We start from the raw sequence: 24,444 nt of genomic DNA, 5'->3' as shown, positions 1-24,444 counted from the left end.
GACAAACAACCATTCAGTCCCCCTCTCTCTCTCTCTCACCTAGAGACAATTTAGTTACCAGTCAGGTTAAAGCCCCCAGTATACTCCCGCGTACGTCCTTACGCAGAGGTACGCATGTACGTACGCGGAGGTACGAGCGTACCCCCCAGGGCATGTCCGTGCAAAGCTCAATTGTTACCACCGCGTACGCGGTGTCGCACAATAAACTGCCCAGCGAGGGACTGTTTTGTATGCGACACCAATGTATTAAATTCCCCTTCTTCATCTCTGATCTGGCCTTTCCTTTTGATTTTGGCCAAGAGGCAGTGATCTCTTCCTCCTCCGTTGATACCATGACTGAAATGGTGAGAAATGAAGGAATTTGTCACAAGAGAATTAAAATCAGGTCCAGCATGGCTGCGGGTGGGTCTGGAGATTTCCTGGTGGGCTGGTCTGATGTGTGGGCTGCAGGGTCAGCACTCCCTGTTTTTTTTATTTTTTAGATCTTTTTATTAGCAACATATAAACACAGAACACCACTGAGGCGGAGGCTGCCAGTGCTCTCTTTTTTTTTTTTTTTTTTTCGACCTGTCAATCAGTCCAGTAGGCGTGTCAGCAAATGACCAATTGGCGACCTCAATTTGTCCCGAAGGTAAACGCCCCCTGTCTGTGAAGCTGCTCTGCAGCTGCTCAGGGTGTACGCTCGAGTACGAAGTCTGAACCCTCTGCGTACAGTACACGCGTACGGACGTACGCGGGAGTATACTGGGGGCTTAACATGTATGTTTTTATATGTGGGAGGAAACCGGAGTACCTGGAGAAGAGCCTTGTCTCACTTTACCGACTTCTTGTCACTGTCGGTGTGTCAGATGATGGTGCTAACAGTGCTGTGCATCAGTCTGGTTCTGTTCAGGCAGATATGGAGACAGAGTTGTTCACCTACTGCCGCAACCAAAGACAAAGATGAAAACGTTTTTGTCTGTGTGTGTGCGTGTGCATGCACTGCGGCCGACACGGCTAAAAACAAAACTAAAGCCCAAAGACAAATGTCCGACTCAAATAATTTTACAGATATTTATTAAGCTGAATTATATGTGGTAGTAGCTGAGAGTCATCTTTCCCACGAACTTCAAGGTTTAAGTGACTGGGCAGGAAAACTGCATGAAATTTACAAAATCTACAACTCTGTCATTTCTCTGCATGAGGTCATAATTTTAAAGCTGGAGTATAAGACGGTTAATTCTAAACTGCTTCATCCATCTTGTTGTTTTAGCTCAGCTTCACGATGCTTCTCACTGCGCACGCACACACACACAGTAGTTCTTTGTGCAGAACAAAAGGCGCTTGATCTATCTCTAAGGCTCACGGCATGCAGAGAGTTAATTCAGACTTGACATTTATTTATTTGTTTATTTATTTATTTATTTTGTGTGTGTGTTGTGTGTTTGTCTGGGTTGCTTTGATGATGTGTGCGATTAAGATGCCTGTCGTTTGTGTGTGTGTGTGTGTGTGTGTGCGTGTGTGTGTGTGTGTGTGTGTGTGTGTGTGTGTGTGCGTGCGTGCGTGTGTGTGTGTGTGTGTTAAATGTACATGTGTGGGGGTGGGGGGATGGGCGTCTCAGGTTTTGGCACACAGGGTTTCCCACTTTAACTAGCAGGGACTAAGCCGGACAGAGGAAGTAGGAAGGCGGGGGTTGAGAGGTTAACAGGAAAAGGGGTGTGGCTTAAGGTACTGTCCTTCTCTCCATGTTACTGTTTTTTTCTCTCACGTTGTCTCCCCCATGCCCTCCCTGACAGGGTTTCCTTAGGCCAAGTGCAGGGGCGGGTCCACACAGATGAAGCTAAATAGGCCCTCCCCTCCAGCTTGCAACAAATTACTCAGCCACCTAAAACTCTGAAGGCGCAGTCTAGTGGCCAAGTTCAAACACAAACAGCCATCAGGGCTTCATGCTGTTGCATTCTTCCAGGAAGGGGTTCCTGATGTGCAACAACTTCACCTTCAGTCCTGCCGTGTGTTCTGACGCGGACCCACAGATCAACCACAACGTTCGTTGGCCATTTCAGAGTTTGTTTTGTGTTGTGGTTTATTTTTTTGTGACAAAAGCATTTATTTAGAAAAAGGCCACAGTGAATGTCGATATGTCTACAGAGACAGTCCTGGGGACAAAGTGTCCCCTTTCTTTGAGTCCTGCAGAGGAGACACATGAGTTTGCTTCTTGAGGGCAAACACTGGGAAAATGATGTGCAGGGGTCCTGTCCTGTAAGATCCAGTCCAACTCTAAATAAATATCTGTTCCCACCAGCTTCTCCTGAATGATGGAATGAAGGAACTCTTGGGTTGGTAGAAAAGCAGTTCTGATGCTGATGTGTTTGTATTTGTAGGAGAGTTTGAAGAGGAGTCCAAGCAGCCGTCACTGTCTGAACCACAGAAACACCAGCTCAAACACAGAGAACTCTTCCTGTCTCGACAGTTTGAATCTTTACCTGCAACACACATAAGGTACGTATTTATATGAAAGCTGAAGCTTTAATAAGATGCCTGGTAAACAGAATAAACTATTGAAGAAATGTTCCTTACCACAAACATTTAACCCAATAAATGTAGTCATGTCTTCCATCTGAGCAGAGCCCCTCTCCTTCTTTAAATATTTTTATTGTTGTTATTCAGAAATAGTTATTAGCCAATAATGAAATTTCAAGACATATAGTTAATAATATCAAACATCAGATCTCCAAGTGTGAATGTTGCGTCTTCACTGTTTTACCATTTTAAAATCTGTCCTCATCAACACCGGGGGTGGGAATCTGATTACAGTTCAGAGCACTGCGACTCAAATATTAAATGATTAACAACGCATTTCACTTGAAACTTAAGGATCATGGCTTATTTCACATAAACACTGATTTATATATTCTTATGTCTGATAAAGAGTGCATACATGTAAAAAACCCTATTAATCACAGATCGCTGATCAACAAATGATGCTAAGTTAACATTCACAATGCCTTAGCTCAGCTTAGCTAATGTGATTAGCATCCCATTTAACACAAATCAAACATTCAATGACATTACTAAAAACTGGCTTACTACGGTAACTTCAGCTATTACAGACATACATTCTTTAGAGCTCAATAAAGTTAAAATGTGAAAACATTTATTGCAACTGGTTTCTGCTACGGTATCTTTGTTGGGACAAACGGCACAATGCAGCAACTACTCTGCTGATTCTTAAAGTCATTAAAGTTTAAAACTTTTAAAACATTTAAAAATCTATTCAGAATCTTCTTGTGAGCAATACAATTAAAAGTAGGTTTTACCCACACCTATAATCAACATTAAATATATGTACAGGTTTTATTGAATGTTCATGACAGAATAAATTATTGCAGTGTTGCCTGCCTGGCCAGAACGTCTGGTGCCGTTGTTCTGTTACATTCAGGTAGTTTGGACTGTTAAAGCTTTATCAAAAAGATTAAATTACTTTGAGTACAACTGTACACTTTGCAGACTCAGGTGTTTATAAAGAGTATAATATGGGTCAAGTAAAAGAAAACTTATTGATTATTGTCTCCTATTGAGGAGCAAAGAGGGGGAATTGGATCCGTCTTGTGAGCTTGATGACTTTAAAAAATAAGTGAGGTACCAACTTACATTTTCTTGCGTGGCGGCTTCTAGGTGTAAGAAAAGTTCTCTCCTGCCTTCCTCCTGCTTTTGTTCTCCGTCCTGTGTATCGAAGCTTCTATTTACACATCTTCCGAATCATAAATTACTGTCATGGATTTGGTCAGCTGGGCTTTTAGCCAAATTGATTTATTGATTTATTTCAACCAAGCGACAGGGTCCTGGAGAACCCTCGTGCCCCGCTGAGACGCACGCAGCAGGGTACGTCGTGGATATGTTGTGCCTTTCTGTGTTGTCTCAGGAGGATGCCGAAGATCATTGGATTTATAATAGCAGGGTTTCTGCTTTTTGGCACTGTAGGATACCTATGTTATCGACTATTAAGGAAGACATTGGCAGCAGCTTCGGCCATGGCAAAGCTGCCGACCTTATGTGAAGGATCAGTTCGTGCTTCGAGCGCTCAGACTCAATTGATTTATACGAGCTCAACCGTAAGAAGATATTTTTGAGATTCCTCGGCCACTTGCGGCTTTGGATCTTGCCAGCATATTGGAATCGACCTTGGATATTGAAAGTACCAGTGAAACTCAAAGCTGACGAGAAATAACAGTCTGCCTGCATAAAAAACAAACAACTGTGGCTTATCTGAATCGGACTTCCCTGTTGGGCCTGGAAGCAGGCCAACTTATCAAATTTCTCCTGGGATGTGTGTAAACTAAGAAGACTTTGCTCTATCTCCACAGCAGCACGAACATGAGTCTGTGTGAGCAGATGAGAACGAATGAACACAGCAGCATGAAATAGATCAGCAGCCTGAGATCAGCAACATGGATAGTCTGCGCATATCAACAATCTTTGTATATTAAACTAAGCTAAACGAGGCTGTGGTAGCTCGGTGGTCAGTGCCTCGGTCTCATAATCCTGAAGCTGCAAGTTCAAGCCCACGTTCTGTTGGGAAGGGCAAAACAAAAATTTAAATCAGCTTTTATTTAAAATGAAAATACATTTACTGTTACTCTGGGTGCCTATGTAATATTGCATATTGGTTAATGATGATTCCATATTTATTAAATTATACAAAATAAAAAAAAAATTTTCGTCTGTTCCCTTCTGCAGGAGTTAAAGAGCGAACTCTCATAGAAAATATGTGGCAGTTGTTTTCTCTGGTTCTGATTAAAACATTTAAATTGCAGGAATGGTACAGCAGGAACGGTTTACCTTATATATATATATATATATATATATATATATATATATATAACTACTCTTATAACATTTTCTATTTTTCAGGGTCACTTGGCTGTGGCAGCCATCTTGGATTGTGTTGACGTAGATCTACATATAATCACTACTTCCTCCATCCACTGATTTCTGAGATATTTTGATATTCAAGATAGAGTTGCATTCGGGCCCAAAAAATCTGACCCGACCCGGCCCCAGCCCGTAGCCATGATTTCTCACCCGACCCGACGAATTAACAGAAATTACAGGTTCAAACCCCCCCCCAAAAAAATGACATTTTTAATTAAGCTTTGACTGCTTATATATTTATTAACGGTTGGCGGACGTGCGCAGCTGAGTAAAGGGGGCATAAGATCGGAGCTGAGGGGGTGTTTGTCCTTTCATGTCCGTCACAGCGCATTAAATCCCTGCTTCTGCCTGCATTCTGCATTATTCAGACATGGACCCTGCTCTGACATGTTGGATATTTTGGGATCTCACCTGTTTGGGTTGTTGGCCGCACGTGTCCGCTGATGCAATCAAAAGCCCAACACTAGCCCGGCCCACACATTATTATGGCCCGGCCCTAATCCGGGTTGGGCCAGACCGGGCTCCGGGTTTGTCACCCAGCTAAGCAACTTTACACATAAAATTGTTTCAATCAGTTTTGCAGATATTGAGTTACAGTGGGCGGGGTAGTAGCTGAGAGTCATTCCGAACAAATACTTTGAGGACTAACTAATTTTTTGCCATCAGCTACTCAGCTCTGTCAACAAAATATCTCATTGCTCACTGGACAGATTTTAATGAACTTTCATAACGTTATTACTAGAAGTACACCTACAACTGCAAAACCTTTGGCGTCAATTCAATTCAAGATGGCTGCCACAGCTGACAAACGGTGACAGTGGGCGTTGAATGGTGGTGTTTCCATCTCACCCGCTCTGTGCTGTTTCTGCAGGGGGAAATGTAACGTCACCCTCCTCAATGAAACAGATGTGTTGGCCGGTTACCTGGAGAAAGAAGTAAGGCCCAGTTTATTGATATTTGCCACCGGTTGAGTGCCGCATGTTGTTGAGACCTCGTGAAGACAGTGTCGAGCACACCACTCTAACCTTTGCTTCTTCTGTTCAGGACTGCTTCTTTTATTCGTTGGTGTTCGACCCTGTCCAGAAGACTCTGCTAGCAGACCAGGGGGAGATCCGTGTTGGTTCTAAATACCAGGCGGAGATTCCTGACAAGCTGGCTGAAAGTGAGCCGTTTATTTACAAAGCTCCAATTCACAACACAACTCACCTCAGGACACTGATCAGAAATCATTCACATGCATCTAAATGCCAATTAGTAGAAGTTATCTGTGCAAGGCAGCTAACTTGATTTGTATTTAGTGACTTTAAATGGAAAGATTGAGGTGCTGAACTTGTTCTGCTCGTCTCAGGTGAATCTGATCCCCGTGTTCTGGAGAAGATGGAAACCAAAGTGTGGGATCCCAACAACCAGCTCAAAGACTCGCAGATCGACCAGTTCCTGGTTGTTGCAAGGTAGCTCTTCCCTGCCATCTGCCACCGGGCTGCATCGCCAGCATCAGATCCTGTTACCATGACAACCTCCAAACTGAACATCAGCCATGCCACTTTTTCTTGAGAAAATCAGTTCATTGCTGCCTCTTTGTTCATTTAATTTGGCCTTTTGGTTTTTAGTTTCACAATGAGCTGATCACCCATGAAGTTCCAGCTGTGGGTGTGATGTGCGTTAATATAGCTCAATCATCTTCTCTTGGAGACACAGTAAAATAAAATGTTGCAGTGAGTTTTAACTTTGGTGGGATGTGTCATAGTAATGCTCAGATTCTGTGTTTGTGTTGTCAGTCACTTTTATGGTTTTTGTGAGCAGAACATGCATGTTGTGAACATGATAACCTGGAAAATAAGTGATTTCTGTTTGGTATGTGGCTGCATCTAGGAATAAGAAAGGTTCCTTTAGAAAACTGTGTTGTCACATCCAACTCAAAGAAGGCAGCTGCCATATATGTATGTGACCCAATCACCTCTGTCATTTGAGGAAACTATGCTTTCTACCGTATTTTCTGCTGTACTCGTCACACCACCCTAGAAGTCGCATCAGTCCAAATACGTCTAATAAAGTGGAAAAATCCATAAAAACGTTGCTTTGCCGTATAAGTCGCATCTATTATGCGTTGCCGCTGACTCATCACGTTTGTTACACTTCACCGCTGACAACCCGGCAATGTGAGCCGAAGCTGGAAATGTGGACCGGTGTTGTGCCGAAAATCAATTGACTGCCAAATGGCGACCGCAGGAGCATGCACAGAAGGACTTTAACAAGAATTTAACAATATTAACACTTAAAAACAATTTGTTTGCTCGACATTATAGTAAAGGTGTGTCTCAGTTGATCTTTTACTTAATAAATGCACTTCAATGGTCAAATCAGCTGCATCGAAATGAAGCTGATTTGACGGCTCTGTATGGCAAGCCGATTGTGTCATTAATAGCCACTTTTACCTATTACATGACACAACAGCATGTCATACTACTCAACTGCCATCTAGCTGCTGAAAATGGTATTGTTCAATATTTTCAGTCAGCATGAATGTAAACGGTCATATCTCAGCCAAAAATTGGTTTATAAATATGGAAAAAATTCATAAACATGTCTTTGGTGTATAAGTCACAGGACATTCAAATTATGCAAAAAACGCCTCTTCTAGGGCGATAAATACAGTAGTTTTTGTATTGGTTAAAAATATAGTTTCCTCTGATGATTGGAGTGGCCAAAGATTAATCTATGGTGGTCAAGGCCACCATTGGCCACCCCCTGGCTCCGCTATTGTGTCTGGTGTTGGATAAAATTGCCTCCTCCATTCGCCAGAATCTGCGCTGCCTTAGAAAAGTAAAAAATATGAACACCCATCTTTATCTACACAGTGTAACCCATTTGAATATCTCACACCAAAAACATTTAGGTCTCTGTTCAGTTCCAGTCCAGAAAAACACTCATCTCCAAAACTACAAACACTCACTCTTCTAGTCCCTCAGTGACAGAGGACTTTGTTGTACCGCTTCTTAAAATAACAAAGTTTGATTCTGAGGAAGTCCCACATCAGCTACCAATTTCATTCATCAGTCACTTACTCCCTCTGGTGGTGGTTCTTTGAAAGTCCAGCTCAGTGTCGTCGGTAACTGTTTTAGTTTCTCCCTGACTGGTTCTGATCTGTTTGTTGCAGAGCTGTGGGCACATTTGCTCGGGCCTTGGACTGCAGCAGCTCAATACGTCAGCCCAGCCTCCACATGAGTGCAGCTGCAGCCTCTAGAGACATCACTCTGGTGAGACGCTCGCAATAAACTAAAACCTTTGAAATGTGCTGTCTGGTGTCTTATCAGGTGGGTCCTCTGACTCCTCCCCTGAACGGCTGCTGTAGAGAGAACTGTCACTTTCCATTTTGATTTCATCTCCAACAAAACAAACAAAAACTGTTGAACCATCTGCTGTGTGAAGGCTGAGAGCTGAATATCTGCTGAAATGTATTGAAGAAACTAACTGTTTTGTTAATGCTAGAACAACCTGAATAAAAGCTAAAATTAGCTAAACAAAGCCTAAAAGCTAATACTGTCTGAACAGCAAAACTAAGAACTAAAACCAGCACAACAATAGTAAGATGCTAAGTTAGCTAAACAAATCCTAATTGATAAAACCAGATGAACAGTAGCTAAAAGATGAATCTGACTAAACAGTAGCCAAAAGCTCAAACCAGATAATACTACCTATAAGCTAAAACGAGTAAAACAGCAGCTAAAAGCCAAAGAAGAAACTATATGTTGAAAATTTCAAAGAGCATAAAGTTTTGGAGGATATGAAGTGTTTAATCTGCATTTATTTTATCAGAAAACATGTAGGTAAAGTTAATAATTCAAAGAGTGTAAAAGTTACAAAAATCTACAAAGCTGTTGCCGTGATGTCCTGAATTAGCTATATGTTATACTTGCATGGCTGAAACAGCTGAACGTAAGCTGAAGTAGGTAGAACCCATCCATTATCTTTACCCGCTTCCTCTTTTTCGGGCCACAGGTGCACATGTCCAGAAGTTTCTGTGCAAGAGGTGGGGGACACCCTGGACAGTTCTCAGTCCATCACAGGGACACCCTGGACAGTTCTCAGTCCATCACAGGGACACCTGGACAGGTCTCAGTCCATCACAGGGACACCTGGACAGGTCTCAGTCCATCACAGGGACACCTGGACAGGTCTCAGGTGTAATTCTGTGTCACAGGGACACAGAATCTAAAACAACAAATGACAGAAACTCAAAACAGAATAACATCTGTGTGAATGCTGACTCAGCTGGCTCTCTTTTTGTCTTACCTCTTGATTTATTTATTTATTTATTTTTTTTACTTCTTTGTGAAAAGATATATTTTAGGGGAAAACATCTTCCATCCATCCATCCATCCATTTTCTTTACCCGTTTGTTCCATTTTGGGTCACGGGGGTCGCTGGTGCCCATGTCCAGCAATCACTGTGCGAGGGGCGGGGTACACCCTGGACGGGTCGCAAGTCCATCACAGGGACACATAGAGACAAACGAGACAAACAAACATTCACTCTCTCATTCACACCTAGGGACAATTTAGAGTTACCAATCAGCCTAACATGCATGTTTTTGGTCTGTGGGAGGAAACCGGAGTACCCGGAGAAAACCCACGCATGCACGGAGAGAACATGCAAACTCCACCCAGAAAGGCCCCAGGACCGGGGTTTGAACCAAGGACCTGCTCACTGAGAGGCAGCAGCTCTACCAGTTGCGCCACCGTGCTGCCCGGAAAAACATCATAAAACATGGAATTTAAAAACATTGTTGAACGTAAAAACTGATTTCGTAGGGCCTTATAGTGGACAGTTTTTATTTTAGACAGTAGTCTACGTTTGAATAAACACGTTATTAGTTACCGGTAAAATGAAAGTTAAACAGGAATGTATCAATGAATATACCAATCAAAGCAATTTACTGTTCATGTGCAATAAATGCAATACCAGCAAACAAAATTAAAATTTGTGATCAATAATTCTGGTCAGTTAAAACAGTTTTTTAACCCTTAATGTCCCATTTCCATTCATTCACAACAAAATTATTATTTTTGTCAGTATGTTTTGCGTATTGTATACGTTTCTGCTAAGCAGGACTTACAGAAACATTCCTGTATTGAACATCATGACCAGCTTGTCCTCTTCCTCTCGTCCAGTTCCATGCCATGGATACCCTGCAGAAGAACGGCTACGACCTGGCCAAAGCCATGTCCACCCTGGTTCCCCAGGGGGGCCCGGTGCTGTGCCGGGACGAGATGGAGGAGTGGAGCGCTTCAGAGGCCATGCTGTTCGAGGAGGCTCTGGAGAAATACGGCAAAGACTTCAACGACATCCGCCAGGACTTTGTGAGCATCCTCATCATTTTGAAACGCCCATCGTCCGTCTGCAAACTTTCTCTTTTTCCACCCATAACTTCTGAGCCGCTCAGGATAATTTAACAGAACTTCTTACACATAGTGTCACGCACAATTTCTATCACCCCATCTCCAAAATCAAGGTCACAAATCAAGGTCAAGGGGTGTACAAGGTGTTTGCTTGTCCGAGCTGTAACCTGAACCACTCGAGATAATTTAACGAAGCTTGATACACATTTGTGTCACCACTACACAGCATGCTGCATAACCTTAGCTCTAAGATCAAGGTCACAAATCAAGGTCAAAGGTTATACAAGGTCTTTGCTTGTCTGGGCCATTGCTATAGATTTCTGTATAATAGTTGGTGTGCTGTATGTGGCACTTGGACTTGTTGAACCTTGGTGTTAAATAGTGTTTCACTGCAAACAACAGAGAGAACACACCTGTGCAGGGTTTGGTGGCTCAGACACCACTGGCCGGGTGGCAGAATTTTGAGCAGGCTCCTCTGCCCCTTTTCTGGTTGGATGTATAAAAAGTAAATGTCAACAAGATCTAAAAGTCACTGATCTCTAGAGAAACGTTTGTGCTCTACTAAATAATCAATAGATAACGGATATACAGGTACATCGAAAAAAATAGAAGAACTTCCATATTCTTTGTCAATCATTTCAGAAAGTGAATCTCATAGTTTATGTAGATTCATTACATAGAGTGAACTATTTCAAGTCTTTATTTCTTGTCATTTTGATGATTATGGCTTACAAATAATGAAAAAAAAACTACCGGAAAGTGTCTCTGTAAATTAGAATCTTGTGATCAAGTTCCATATTAGGAACTCATGCACAGACTAATCCTAGACATGAGCTACAGATGTGGCATTCTTCAAGTCCAGCCACTCCTGAACCAGAGACAACATCAGAAGCCTCTTATCTGGGCTGTGGACTTCAGAAAACCCAGTGGACCAGCACCAGCAGAGGACATGGACCCAAACCATCACTGACTGGAAACTTCACTCTGGACTTCAACACCGTGGATTCTGGTCCTCTCCACTTTTCATCCAGACTCTGAGACCTTGATTTACAAATGACATGAAAATTTACTTACATCTGAAAAGAGGACATTGGGGAATGGTGGCACAGAGGTTGGAGAAGGTGGGCTTGTGACCAGAAGGTCACCGGTTCGAATACCTGGACTGACATCATCAAAATGTGGGTGGAAAGGGGGAAGCATGCACACCTGCCTCCACCCTCATTTACCCCACTCTGTGCCCTTAAGCAACGTCCTTAACCCTCACCATCTGCTCCCCGGGTTCCCTAGATGGCAGCTGTTTGCTCCACACAGAGGGCTGTGGTAGCTCGGTGGTCTGTGTGTCAGGAAGGACATCTAGTGTAAAAACGGTGTAGAATCTGGTGTAGAAATGTCCTCTCTGGTCCGGATGACATGGCGTCCCAGTGTTCCATAAAGAACTTCAAATCGTGACTCATCTGACAACAGAACAGTCTTCCATTTTGCCAATGACCCCTGGCCCAGTGCAAACGTCTGAGCTTGTGGAGCTTGCTTAGAAATGGCTTCCTCTTTGCACTGTAGAGTTTCAGCTGGCAACGGCGGATGGCACGGTAGATTGTGCTCACTGACAATGCTTTCTGGAAGTATTCCTGAGCCCATTCTGTTATTTTCTTGACAGTGGCATTCCTGTTTGAGGTGCAGTGACGTTTAAGGGCCCGGAGATCACGAGCATCCAGTAGAGTTTTACGGCCTTGACCCTTACGCACAGCGATTGTTCCAGATTCTCTGAATCTTTTGATGATGTTATGCACGGTTGATGATGATAACTTAAAAGTCTTTGCTATTTTACCCTGGGTAACACCATTCTGGTATTGCTGCACTATCTTTCTGCGCAACAATGGTGGAATTGGTGATCCTCTTACCATCTTGGCTTCTGAGAGACACTGACACTCTGAGAAGCTCTTTTTATACCCGATCATGTTGTCAATTGACCTAATTAGTGTTAATTGGTCTTCCAGCTGTTCGTTATATGCTCAATGTCCTTTTTCCAGCCACTTATTGCTACTTGTCCCAACTTTTTTGGGATTTGTTGACACTGTGTAATCTTGAATCAACATATTTTTCCTTTAAAATGTTACATTTACTCAGATTAAACTTTTGATCTGTCATCTATGTTATATTACGAATAAAATATTGACATTTGCCATCTCCACATCATTGCATTCAGTTTTTATTCACAATTTGTTTAGTGCCCCAACTTTTTTGTAATCCGGTTTGTATTTATGTAAACCAACCATTCCTATCATTTGAGGAAACTGCTTTCTAGTTTTTACATTGCTTAAAATGATACTTTCATCAAATGAATGGGGTGGCCGAATATTAATCTATGGTGGCCAAGGTTACCATTGGCCACCCCCTGGCTCCACCACTGCACCTGGTGGTGGATAAAATGTCTCCCTCCACTTGAGAGGATCTGTCACTCTGTGCTGCCTCGGACAGGAATAAATAAATAAATAAAACCTCCCTCTTTTCTCCTCCACAGTGTAACTCCTCCACACTTGAATATCTTACACCAAAAACATTTAGGTTTACTTACATTCCCTGTTCATTTCCAGTCCAGTAAAACACTCATCTCCAGAACTACAAACATTCACTATTCATATCCCTCAGTGACAGAGGACGTTGGTCTAAATCCTGTTATTCATGATATGTGAGGCTGATGAATGTTACCGATAAATGAATACATTTCGTAGTTTTTTAAAAATGTAATGAACTTTTGTTTTTTGTCCCCAGCTGCCCTGGAAGTCTCTAGCCAGTGTGGTCCAGTTCTACTACATGTGGAAGACTACTGACCGCTACATTCAACAGGTTCTACAGCAATCCACTCAACACCATCAATACAAATAAATGAGTATTTCCTCGGTTTATCCACAGTATGGGAGTTTTGACATTTCACAAATATTTTTCTTTTAGAAACGACTAAAAGCTGCTGAGGCAGACAGCAAGCTCAAACAGGTGTACATCCCCACCTAGTGAGTATCAGCTGCTTCATGGTGTCTGCTTGCAGCTAAAATGATTTCAGAATAACTTCCTTTCTTTTCTCCTCATTGCTCGTCTTTCACCAGCACCAAACCAAACCCGAATCAGATCATGGGTCCAGGCAGCAAGCCTGGTATGAATGGGGCCGCAGGTTTTCAGAAAGGACTCAGCTGTGAGAGCTGCCACAGTAAGTACTGAAACATCAAATTACTATCATGAACATGAAAACTTCTAGTCTACAAAAGTATAAAATGTCTCATTTTAATGAAAAAATTGAGTAAATTAATTTTTAACCTCCAGTTTGTTTTTAAAGCACTTAACTAGTTCATTAAGTTTTAAACAAAGAAGTTACAATTGCAAAAACTGTTATTTTTACCATAAAAAAGTTTTAAAAAAAAATTCTTCCTTCTAGTATTTACCGTATTTTCCACCGTACACGTCGTACTGTCCTATAAGTCACATCAGTCCAAAAATGTCTAATAAAGTGGAAAAATCCATAAATATGTTGCTTCATCATATAAATCACATCTATTACGCGTCACCGCTGACCACCCGGAAACGTGGGCCGGTGTTGTGCCAAAAATCAATTGGCTGCTAAATGGCGGCTGTGGGAGCGTGCACGGGAGGACTTTAACAAGAATTTAACAAGATAAACACTTAAAAACAATTATTAGTTTGCTCGACATTATAGTAAAGGTGTGTCTCAGTTGGACTTTTACTTAATAAATGCACTTTAATGGTCAAATTAACTGCATTTCACCGGGGCGATGCAGCGAAATGAAGCTGATTTGACGTTTGCTGTAAGAGAGCTGGACGAAGTTGGCAGGCTATGGCAAGCCGATTGTGTCATTAATAGCCTATTTTACCTATTACATGACACAACAGCATGCCATACTACTGAGTGCCATCTAGCGGCTGAAGATGGTAGTGTTCAATATTTTCATTCAGAATGAATTAACATGATCATATCTCAGCCAAAAATTGGTTTATAAATATGAAATAAATCCATAAATAAGTTGCTTCGGTGTATAAGTTGCAGGGCATGTAAATTATGCAAAAAAACACGACTTATAGGGCAAAAAATATGTTATTTACATATGAAGTTTCAAGTTTTAAACTGCTTTAGTTCAGCAACCATAGTGACGATGATCTACACCAAAGACTTACAGATGAGCTATAAGGCAAGGTTTAAATACACACGTCTTCGGTTTAACTTCATGTTTACAAGTTCAAAATGCTTAACCCCTCAACAATCTGTGAATAATACACACACACACACACAAAACAAGAAAGGTGTTAAATCCCCTATCATTTTATCATTTTAGACAGCGTTGTCCAAAGTATGGCCCAAGGGCCATTTGCAGCCCTTGGAGTGATTTTGTGCAGTCCAAGAAGACAAATTAAGTTTAACAGAAAAACGTATGAAAAAAATTATTTGCTAAATGAGCAATATTAATCCATCCATCCATTATCTTTACCTGCTTCTTCCATTTTGGGTCACGGGGGTCGCCGGTGCCCATGTCCAGCAATCACTGTGCAAGGGGCGGAGGACACCCTGGACGGGTCGCAAGTCCATCACAGGGCCACATAGAGACAAACGAGACAAACAAACATTCACTCTCTCACTCACACCTAGGGACAATTTAGAGTTACCAATCAGCCTAACATGCATGTTTTTGGTCTGTGGGAGGAAACCGGAGTACCCGGAGAAAACCCACGCATGCACGGAGAGAACATGCAAACTCCACCCAGACAGGTCCCTGGACCGAGGTTTGAACCAGGGACCTGCTCGCTGAGAGGCAGCAGCTCTACCAGTTGCGCCACCGTGCTGCCCTAAATTAAATCCTTTCTTTTTAAATATATGATTATTTATGAGGCTTTTAATGTTTTGGATTTACAATTTAGAACTCCTCCACCAAAACTGGTAGTTTTGTCTTTTCTCCGAAATATTGTTTACGTTGTTGAGTTTAAAACGGAGAGAATTCACAAAAAATATGCACATTTATGTATTAATTAATACATTTGTTTTACGTTATTATTATCTTAAATTTGAGTTTTTGGGGCTTGCAAGTACTTTCATCTTGACAGTTTAGTCCCACAAGTGAAAAAGGTTGGACCCTAACTCGGTACCTCCTTTGTAACGCAGCGGCCCAGTCTCCTCAGTGGTATGCTTGGGGTCCTCCAAACATGCAGTGCAGACTTTGTGCTTCTTGTTGGATCTACTGGAAGAAATATGGTGGTCTGAAGACGCCCACACAGCTAGAGGGAGCTGCTAGGGCGGGTTCTGTAAGTCTCAACTGCTGTTGATTAAATCCTGAAGTGGATCATTTCGAGCTGCCTTCATTTTTTTCCACTCTGCTTCCTGTTCAGGAGTCAGGCCCCCGTGCTCATATGACACGGCAGGAAGTCCAGGGCATGTCGCCGTTTACCCGTAATGAGGGGCGAGCCAAGCTGCTGGCCAAGAACCGGCAGACTTTCATTCTGCAGACCACCAAACTAACCCGCATCGCCCGGCGCGTGTGCGAGGACATCTTGCAGCCGCGGCGGGCAGCACGCAGACCTTACGCATCTATCAACGCTAACGCGGTCAAAGCCGAGTGTAAGTACACACTCAGTTTGTTTCTAATCACGTTTTGGCGTTCGCTGCTTTATTTTGTGCTTGTATCAAAATCAGATAATGGAAAAGTCCAATCCTTTTTTAGCTTTATGTGTTTGTTTGTTTCTTCAGGCATAATCAGGCTGCCCAAAGCCACCAAAACTCCTTTAAAGAGCAAGCTGGTACCTCGACAGTCCCTGGCCACCATAGTGAAGGATTTAGGTGAGTCACATGACCAGGACACCTGATTAAAAATTACCTAAAAAAAAAAATCTGCTCTTTCTGCTTCTCGACTTCATAAACAGATTTATGTACAATTATTATTAACTAAATGTGTATCATAAAAACTATTAAAGAAAAAAATCCCAACTAAGTAACTGAAAACCAAACAATAATTTTATTACTCCTTGTTTATCTTAAACTTTACCACGTTTGGTTTTGAACCATTCACCAGAGGTAAAGGCTGCAGACATGACAGTGGAGATTATTTTATTTATTTATTCCTGAAACATTGTTGTTTTTCACCACCACCACACAGGTTCACTGAGAAGAAAGGGTTTTTATTATTTTTTGCTTTTCATTTATGAGAATAGTTGTAATATTGAGGTTGTTGTTGTAATGTTGAGAGTAAAAATCGTAATCAGGATAGTAAAGTTGTAATCATGATAGTAAAATCGTAATTTTGATATTAAAGTCATAATGTTGTCAGTACAGTCGTAACATTGACATTAAAGTAACGTTGACATTAAAGTCATAACATCAACATTAAAGTCTTAACATCAACATTAAAGTAACGTTGACATTAAAGTCATAACATCAACATTAAAGTCTTAACATCAACATTAAAGTAACGTTGACATTAAAGTCATAACATCAACATTAAAGTCTTAACATCGACATTAAAGTCATAACATCGACATTAAAGTCTTAACATCAACATTAAAGTCATAACATCGACATTAAAGTCCTAATGTCGACATCAGTACATTAATGGGCTCAACATTAAAGTCGTAATGGCGACATGAGCACATTAATGTCATAACGTCAATCACAGCAGTGGGACTGCCTTGTTTCTGTGTTTTTAGTTCCTTGGCTCTAATTTAATGTTTTCTTTATTCTCTGGATCTTTTGACGTACTCTGAACAGTTTTGTTGTTCCTCTAGCTGTCTCAGCTCCTTTGAAATTGAAGGCATCCAGAGGCCCCCCAACACCCATCAACAGAAACCAGGTCAGCCAGCCTCGAGTGGCCCAAAGCCTGCTGGGAAAGAGAGGTTTTGACTCGGTCAGTGTTCTCCTGCCCCTTCATGTTGTATTTTTATGCCCTGTTGGGATAAGACCTGTTCTCTAGCGGCATGAGCTGTCGTTCATCTGATTTTTCATTGGTCCACAGGCTGCAGGGGTCCCCTACCCTACCAACGGGAGGCCGTACACTTCAGGCATGAGGACCACCTCCCAGTCAGTCATCAAGCGGCAGAAGGTCAGCCAGGGAGAAGCTCCTAACCCTGTGGTGTTTGTGGCCACCAAGGACACCAGGTACACTTCATTATGACTGCACCATAACTTCATGTCCAGGAGACCTGAATGTGATGGTTCCTCTGGATCGAAGCTATGGAACCTAAGAAGGGAAAATCTAAAAACTGCACAGGTTTAGTTAAATAACAAAGACTGGCAAGATAGTTCATCTGTAGTCAGAACTAAAATTTTGTGTGGTAGTAGTTGAGAGTCACACACAACATATAATCTAAGTGCTGACTGATTGCTCAAGACCTTTACTTAAATCTTTACCATTAACTACTGGAGTCAACTCTGTCTGTTAGCAAAATATCTCATGAACTGCTGGTCAGAATAATGAATTGTATGTACGTCTACGGTTGATTAAATTTTGAAGCCAACCTACGGTAATTCAAAATGGCTTCTAATGCTAACCCCAGCCAGGAGGTTTATGGATAATATGATTTCTGAATATGAGTTTGAGGAAGGAGAGGAGGAAACTGAAGGAGGCCTTAACAGCACTGGTGTCCTGCAATACTCGTGACGTCCTCCCTGACCAGCACCATCAGAAAGGAAACAAACTCCATACATGATCAACTAGAAACACTTGAAACTGACTCACAGAGAGAACATTGTGCACTGTGGGAACAACATTTTGAAGTTAAACACAGACAGCCCTTTGCTATAATCTTGGGCATACGAATATTTGTATTTTAGTGTAAATAATGCTTCATTCTAAGAACTGAAGCAGCAGAAAGGGGGAGGGGGGAACACACGAACAGGCTGCGTGCTCTCACGATAGCTAACGCAGCCTAACGCCTCGCGTTCTCTCTGTTAGCAGCGGTTATCCTGGATAGTGGTTGAGAAAAGGCAGACACTGTAGTGAATGACTTTCAGCTACTACCACATACTTTAACCTCAGTGTCTGTAACTCAACTGAACTGTAGCTGTTTTGTGTTCATTATGTAATATAGTAATAATATTAATTCAATCCAGTTTATTTATATAGCACCAAATCACAACAAAGTTGCCTCAGGGTACTTCACAGGAACATTCACATACAAAGAAAAGTCAGTAAAGTTCTCTATCTAAGGGGCCGTTTACACGGCACATATTTTGAGTTCATCCACAGCTTTCTCTCTGTGGTTCTGCTGATCATTTACACGACACCAGTGCCCCCCCCCCCCCCCCCTCTTTGAATCCGGAGTTTTCTGAACCCACCTTCCAGAGTGGAGGTTTATGATAATGTAAACTTCTCCTGCTGAGGCTTTCTGTTAAACCACATGCGCACACGCTAGGGGTATGAACGAGTATATAATTTTTAAACTCGACATTAACTTAATAAAACCCGAGTAGAACTCGAGTATTTGATGACGTCATAGATCTCAAGATACAAAAATAAATAAATAAATAAAACCGCAAAAATAGGTAATTATGTACAACAAAAAAAGACCAACAAAACATTGGGAGCGTATATTATGCTCCTACCATTTATCATACTGCAAATAAGTCACAGGAAAAACTAAACTATTAGTTATTATTATTAAACTGCAAACGTGCAGAAACCGCACGTCAAAAATGAAACTAAAAACAGTGGGGGGGTCGACCACCTCGCACCACCGCCAGCTGTGGTGCACATTAAGTTTAGTTTTAGAGATTAATATGTTTATAGATTTTATTATAGGTTTAGAGATTAATATTTTTTGCTTTTTGTTTGTGAAACAAGGTCAGAGGAAGCTGGTTCTGGTTCGGTGGATTGGACCCGGTGTTACACCATATTCTGTGACCTGCAACAGTGCAACACCGCCCCCTACGGTCATACGGTGGTCACATAATAAGACATCACTACGGTTACTCGACGTTACATTTTTAACCTCGATAGATGTCCTAGCAATCGATGTGTAGATTACTCGAGTACTCTGTTAATGCCCTAGCACACGCACGTGCGGACAGACGCTATATTTCTATCAACATGGCGGCGGACACACTGCTTTCAGAACTACGACTGATGGAATATATTTTTAATCTCGTAGTTAATCTACGTCAGATTCCAGGTGCTGTGACCGACATCTGTGTTGGAAGAGACACAATCTGATCCAGTTCTAATGTCGCTGTTTATAGAACGTGGCACGCGCACACGTCGCGCTGCACTATAACATCTAAATGTGCTAAATAATAAGTTTAATAATAATAAACAGTATTTATGTTAGTGTGCGAGATGCATGTAAACACAAAATATGACCGTGTCAACGCAAATCTTTTCCTCTAATTAACGTACGAAAAAACCTAAGTTTCCCCCCATTGTGTCTGTGTAAATAGGGCCTAAAGAAGCAGCAGACGAGTTGAATCTTCACTTCATCACAGTCTCACATCCTGAGCAAGCACAAAGGAGACAGTGGGAAGGAAAAACTCCCTTTTAACAGGAAGAAACCTCCAGCAGAACCAGGCTCAGGACAAGCAGTCATCTGCTTTGACCGGCTGGTTAGAGAGGACAGGAAGAGACAAACACAGAATGGCAGGTCCAGGTGTATCTGAAAGACAAAAACCACGTTAACGATAGAAAAAATAATTACAAATACAAAACATGTTGAGCAGAGTAAGTAAAGAGAGCAGCAGAGTGAGGAAATGTGCTCAGTTTGTCCTCCAGCAGTCTAAGTCTATAGCAGCATAACTAAGGGACAGCTCAGGAAACCCAAGTCAACCCTAACTATAGGATTTATCAAAAAGGAAAGTCTTGAGCTCAGTTTTAAAACTGGACAATGTGTCAGCCTCATGGACAGAAACTGGAAGTTGGTTCCACAAGAGAGGAGCCTGATAACTGGAAGATCTGCCTCCCATTCTGCTTTTGGAAACTCTAGGAACCACAAGTAAACCTGCAGTCTGAGAGTGAAGTGCTCTGTTAGGAACACATGGAACAATAAGATCTGTAATATAAGATGGAGCTAGGTTGTTGAGAGCTTTGTAGGTTAGAAGTATATTACCTTCTGAGATTTTCATTAGTCTACCCACTAGTTCATGAGGTATTTTGCTAACAGACAGCGCCTCCTGGCAGCAGGTGCTGATGAATTGTGTAATGTTTTGTAAACCCTGATCCAGACTCATCATGAAGATCTAAAACTCTCAGAAAAGACGGTCTTTGGTCATATTTAGTTTTTGCTGGTTTTGTTCCAACAGGGCTCTGAGGAAACACCTGACCCAGTCAGAGATGCGCCGGGCGGCGAGGAAACCTCACCTCCTGGTCCGGATCAAGCTGCCGCCGCCGCCCCGCTCGCTGGCCATGCCCCTCGTTCCCTCAAACAGCAGCGAGCCCATCGTCCTGGAGGACTAAAGGGGGACGGGCTGGGGGACACGTGACAGGACATGGGTTAGGGAGGGTCTGTGCTCGAGTCCTGTCTCACTGGCAGCACAGAACGCCATACAGTACTTTACTTTGTCCTCTTTTCACCGTCAGGGTTCTTTAGTCCTCGTTTTCTTCCCTTTATTCAACACACACACTCACACACACGCAGGTCGACGACAGAACATTTTCAGCTTCTTATTAAAGCAGATCCTCAACACTTTGGGCTCTGTAGTGTTTCCTTGCAGGTCCAGCAGTTTTTAAACGCTCACATTTCTCACTCCAAAACAACAACAACCAAGCACATTTAGTTTTTTTTTTCTCTCCTGCATTTTTCTATTTTTGTTGTAAATATTTGTGGAATTGAAGGTGAGACCGCTGCGGGTCGAAGGTGCTCCCTGATTGGACGATTTCAGTCTTCGTTTCAGCAGCGGGACACGGCGAGTGGAGGAGACGAGTCAGCGGATGAGGCCCACCTGCCGTGGCGCGTTGTGATCGTCCCGTTCAGCTCTGCATCGCGTCAGAGCACGGAGCTCGCTTCGGCTGTGTGTTTCAGCTGTTTCACATCAGCTGCAGAAACCTCTCACTGGAGGACGATGTCTAACATTCCACTTTGACCCAGACAGGTGGAAAAATGTTTTTTTTTTTTAGAATTTATTTCCTTATTTATATATATATATACAGATTTTGATTTGACTACCAAACTATTGTTTTTGTTTTTTAGACAACCAAACTTTTTTAGCAGAGCGTTAGGGCCACTCAAATATACAAATCCAAGAGCAAGTTTTATTTTTATAACATTTTTGACATTAAAGTCAAAATGTTGAGTAAAAAGTTCGACTAATTTCAGAAAAGAATTACATTATTGAAGACATTTTGTTGTTCCTGTGACACCGAGGATTATGGGTAAATATCCTGATGCATGCTCAATAATCCAGGTAGAAAAATCTAAAAGAGTTCAATCTGGTCCTCTGGACATTCAAAAAAACAAAACAAAGCAAAAAAAAAAAATATAGAAACGTTTCGTCTCTCATCCGAGAGACTTCCTCAGTCTGAGGTGCTGTTTTCAGCTCAGTCTCTTAAATAGCACCTTCTCAGAGTGGATCAACCAGTTTTGCTGCTGACAACCAAAACCAGCTGATCACATGCTCAAGAAGGACCATCAGCCTAACAATGGATCATTAGCACACTGATGGCTGTTTACTATTCACAGAGGGCTGAGTGATACTAGCAATCACAGCATTGTAAGAGGGGGACAGTTGAACCCGGAGGCCTCCACCCCTGTTTAATGATGGACGGTTTCTTTTCACAAAGATGGCCTCCTTTACTCCTCTCTCAAACCATCGTTCCTCTCTGTCCAGGATGTGAACATCTTCATCCCTGAAAGAGTGACCGCTGGCCTGGAGATGAGTGTAGACCACAGAGTCCTGGCCTGATGATGTTGATCTTCTGTGCTGGTCCATCCTTTTGGCCAGTGGCTGTTTAGTTTCCCCGATGTAAGACTGATCACCCTCCTGACACTGAACAGCATACACAATATTACTGTTTGTGCCGGGGGACTGGATCTTTGGGATGAACCAGTCTTTGATGTAATGTATTTTGGGGTTTAAAAGCCACTGGGACGTTATGTTTAGAAAATAAACGTCTCAGTTTCTCTGATACTCCCTCAACATATGGAATGACCACTGGTCTGGGTCTGGGTTCCTCCTTTTCACCTGATGGCTGACTGGAGTCCTGTTTGGGTTTCTTCTCTGCTTTCAGGAAGGCCCAGTTAGGATATCCACATTGCTCTAGAGCCTGTCTTGTTCTGCCTGGTTCAGCCATCAGTGTGCTAATGATCCATTGTTAGGCTGATGGTCCTTCTTGAGCATGTGATCAGCTGGTTTTGGTTGTCAGCAGCAAAACTGGTTGATCCACCCTGAGAAGGTGCTATTTAAGAGACTGAGCTGAAAACAGCACCTCAGACTGAGGAAGTCTCTTGGATGAGAGACAAAACGTTTCTATATTTTTTTGCTTTTTTTTGTTTGTTTTGTTTTTGTTTTGTTTTTTAATGTCCAGATGTTTTGTTTTTTAATGTCCAGATGTAACTTTTTTAGATTATGGGTAAACCGCTAAATAACTGTTAGAAACAATAAAACAAAGGAAAGGCACTTTTTTCTCATCGTTCCAACTTTAATTACAAAACTAATCTAAAAAAAAAAAAAGTTTTTTTCTCTTCTGAGCAGCCCTGATGTGCAATCGGACACTTTAATGTTTTAGTTGTAAAGTTTTTGTTTTTACTGAACTCAGAAGAGGAAACTGTTGTGATCGCTTCTGATCATTGGCTTTAATTAAACTGTTTGATCACAGTTGGTATAAAAAAATGGACAAACATTTTTCTTTTCCTTTTGAATTGTTGATTTTGTTCCTGTGACCTGGAAGCTGTTCTGAAGCAGCAGCAGCCATGTTCTTGTGTGCGTTCAGCTCGTTCCTCCTGTTCTTCTATACGCTCTGGTACCGTGGATAAACTCAAAGTTTAAAAAACGACGAGGATCCACAGCGTCAGCCGCTTCTGTCCCGTTTCTTTAAAAAGAAACGAGTGAGCTGAAGCTTACACCGAGCCTTTTTCAGTACGATGTCTAATTCTGCTCAACAAACGTTGTCTCGCAGAGGGGACATGTCCTCCATCAGGTGGGAGGACGAGTCTTTTCTAACCAGGAGACACCATTAAAAGGTTTTTGTAAGAGAAACTAACATTCTACAATTTTCTCAAGGTTTTTATTTTTATTCTGTCTGTATCCTTCAATGCAACTTGATAAGAAAAATAAAGGTTTTCCTTGTGGTCACATGGTTTCTGGTTGGATGTGTGGACACGTGGACAACATCTGGACTCAGATGCAAGTCCTGTTTAACACAGACGCGAGTCTGACATAATTTTTTTTAATAAATGTGAATGCATTTTTAGATAGAGAACTAATAACTTATTGCAAGAACTATTTTCATGCTACTGAAATAAGCAGCAGAAATGTTCTCATGTGAAGTAACAGGAAGTGATGTGAAAGGCATCGCTCTAAGGATTAACAAGGCAGACAGCAGAATAATCTCATATTTTTATTTAGATTAATTTGAGTCACTGTCAGATGATTTTCAATAAACAAAGACCCGGAAGTTCCCCTCTGATGTCACTTCCTGTTTCACTGCACCGAGTTCAAAAGTAAACGTGTCTGTTATGAGACGAAAATGAGTCAAACCTTGCATGTTGTACTAAATGTCCAAAATAAGATGTTTTCTTCCATTTTCTATGCACAGACACTTTAAACTTGTAGATGCTTCATGTTCAGCTGATTCGATGACGTCAGCCTCCGTCTCTTAAATATGTAAACAACAACAAAGCCTCACTTGGCGCCGTCTTGTCCTGCAGCCACAGTTTCTTTAAACTCTCTAAAGTCCAACTCGAGCCGCCGTCTCCCAGTATAAAAACATATATATATATATATATATATATATATATATATACACACACATACAGGAATAGTATATAAATGTCCGTTCGGCTGGTTACGTTTCTACCTGGGACGTGACGTCACCCCGTGGTCTGAAGCAGGCTCCTGATTGGTAGCCGAGCTGCACCTGCAGCACACCTGATGGCAATTTAACCATCAGGTGTTGAACAAACTCCTCCAGTTAAAAGACGAACATGTTTGTGCGCCTCGGAC

At 41.9% G+C, this 24,444-nt stretch overlaps 1 protein-coding gene across 1 annotated transcript in view; it reads left to right on the top strand.

The window, feature by feature from the left end:
- Positions 1-20,969, top strand: part of mta2 (metastasis associated 1 family, member 2) — a 64,340-nt gene extending 43,371 nt beyond the window's left edge. The window contains exons 4-18 of the mRNA XM_037674922.1: positions 2,361-2,478; positions 5,783-5,846; positions 5,956-6,073; positions 6,260-6,362; positions 8,069-8,168; positions 10,083-10,271; positions 13,080-13,154; positions 13,260-13,318; positions 13,412-13,512; positions 15,472-15,611; positions 15,696-15,924; positions 16,054-16,143; positions 17,085-17,203; positions 17,312-17,454; positions 20,587-20,969. Of these exons, the coding sequence (XP_037530850.1) occupies positions 2,361-2,478; positions 5,783-5,846; positions 5,956-6,073; positions 6,260-6,362; positions 8,069-8,168; positions 10,083-10,271; positions 13,080-13,154; positions 13,260-13,318; positions 13,412-13,512; positions 15,472-15,611; positions 15,696-15,924; positions 16,054-16,143; positions 17,085-17,203; positions 17,312-17,454; positions 20,587-20,740 (1,802 nt within the window). The 3' untranslated portion in view covers positions 20,741-20,969. The remainder of the gene's footprint in view (positions 1-2,360; positions 2,479-5,782; positions 5,847-5,955; positions 6,074-6,259; positions 6,363-8,068; positions 8,169-10,082; positions 10,272-13,079; positions 13,155-13,259; positions 13,319-13,411; positions 13,513-15,471; positions 15,612-15,695; positions 15,925-16,053; positions 16,144-17,084; positions 17,204-17,311; positions 17,455-20,586) is intronic.
- The last annotated feature ends 3,475 nt before the right edge of the window (positions 20,970-24,444 follow it).

The sequence above is a fragment of the Nematolebias whitei genome, chromosome 1 (genome assembly GCF_014905685.2).
Source record: "Nematolebias whitei isolate Nwh7 chromosome 1, NemWhi1, whole genome shotgun sequence".
NCBI lineage: Eukaryota > Metazoa > Chordata > Actinopteri > Cyprinodontiformes > Rivulidae > Nematolebias > Nematolebias whitei.
The sequence above is the reverse complement of the archived record's forward strand: the minus strand, read 5'-3'. Positions and strand labels throughout refer to the sequence as shown.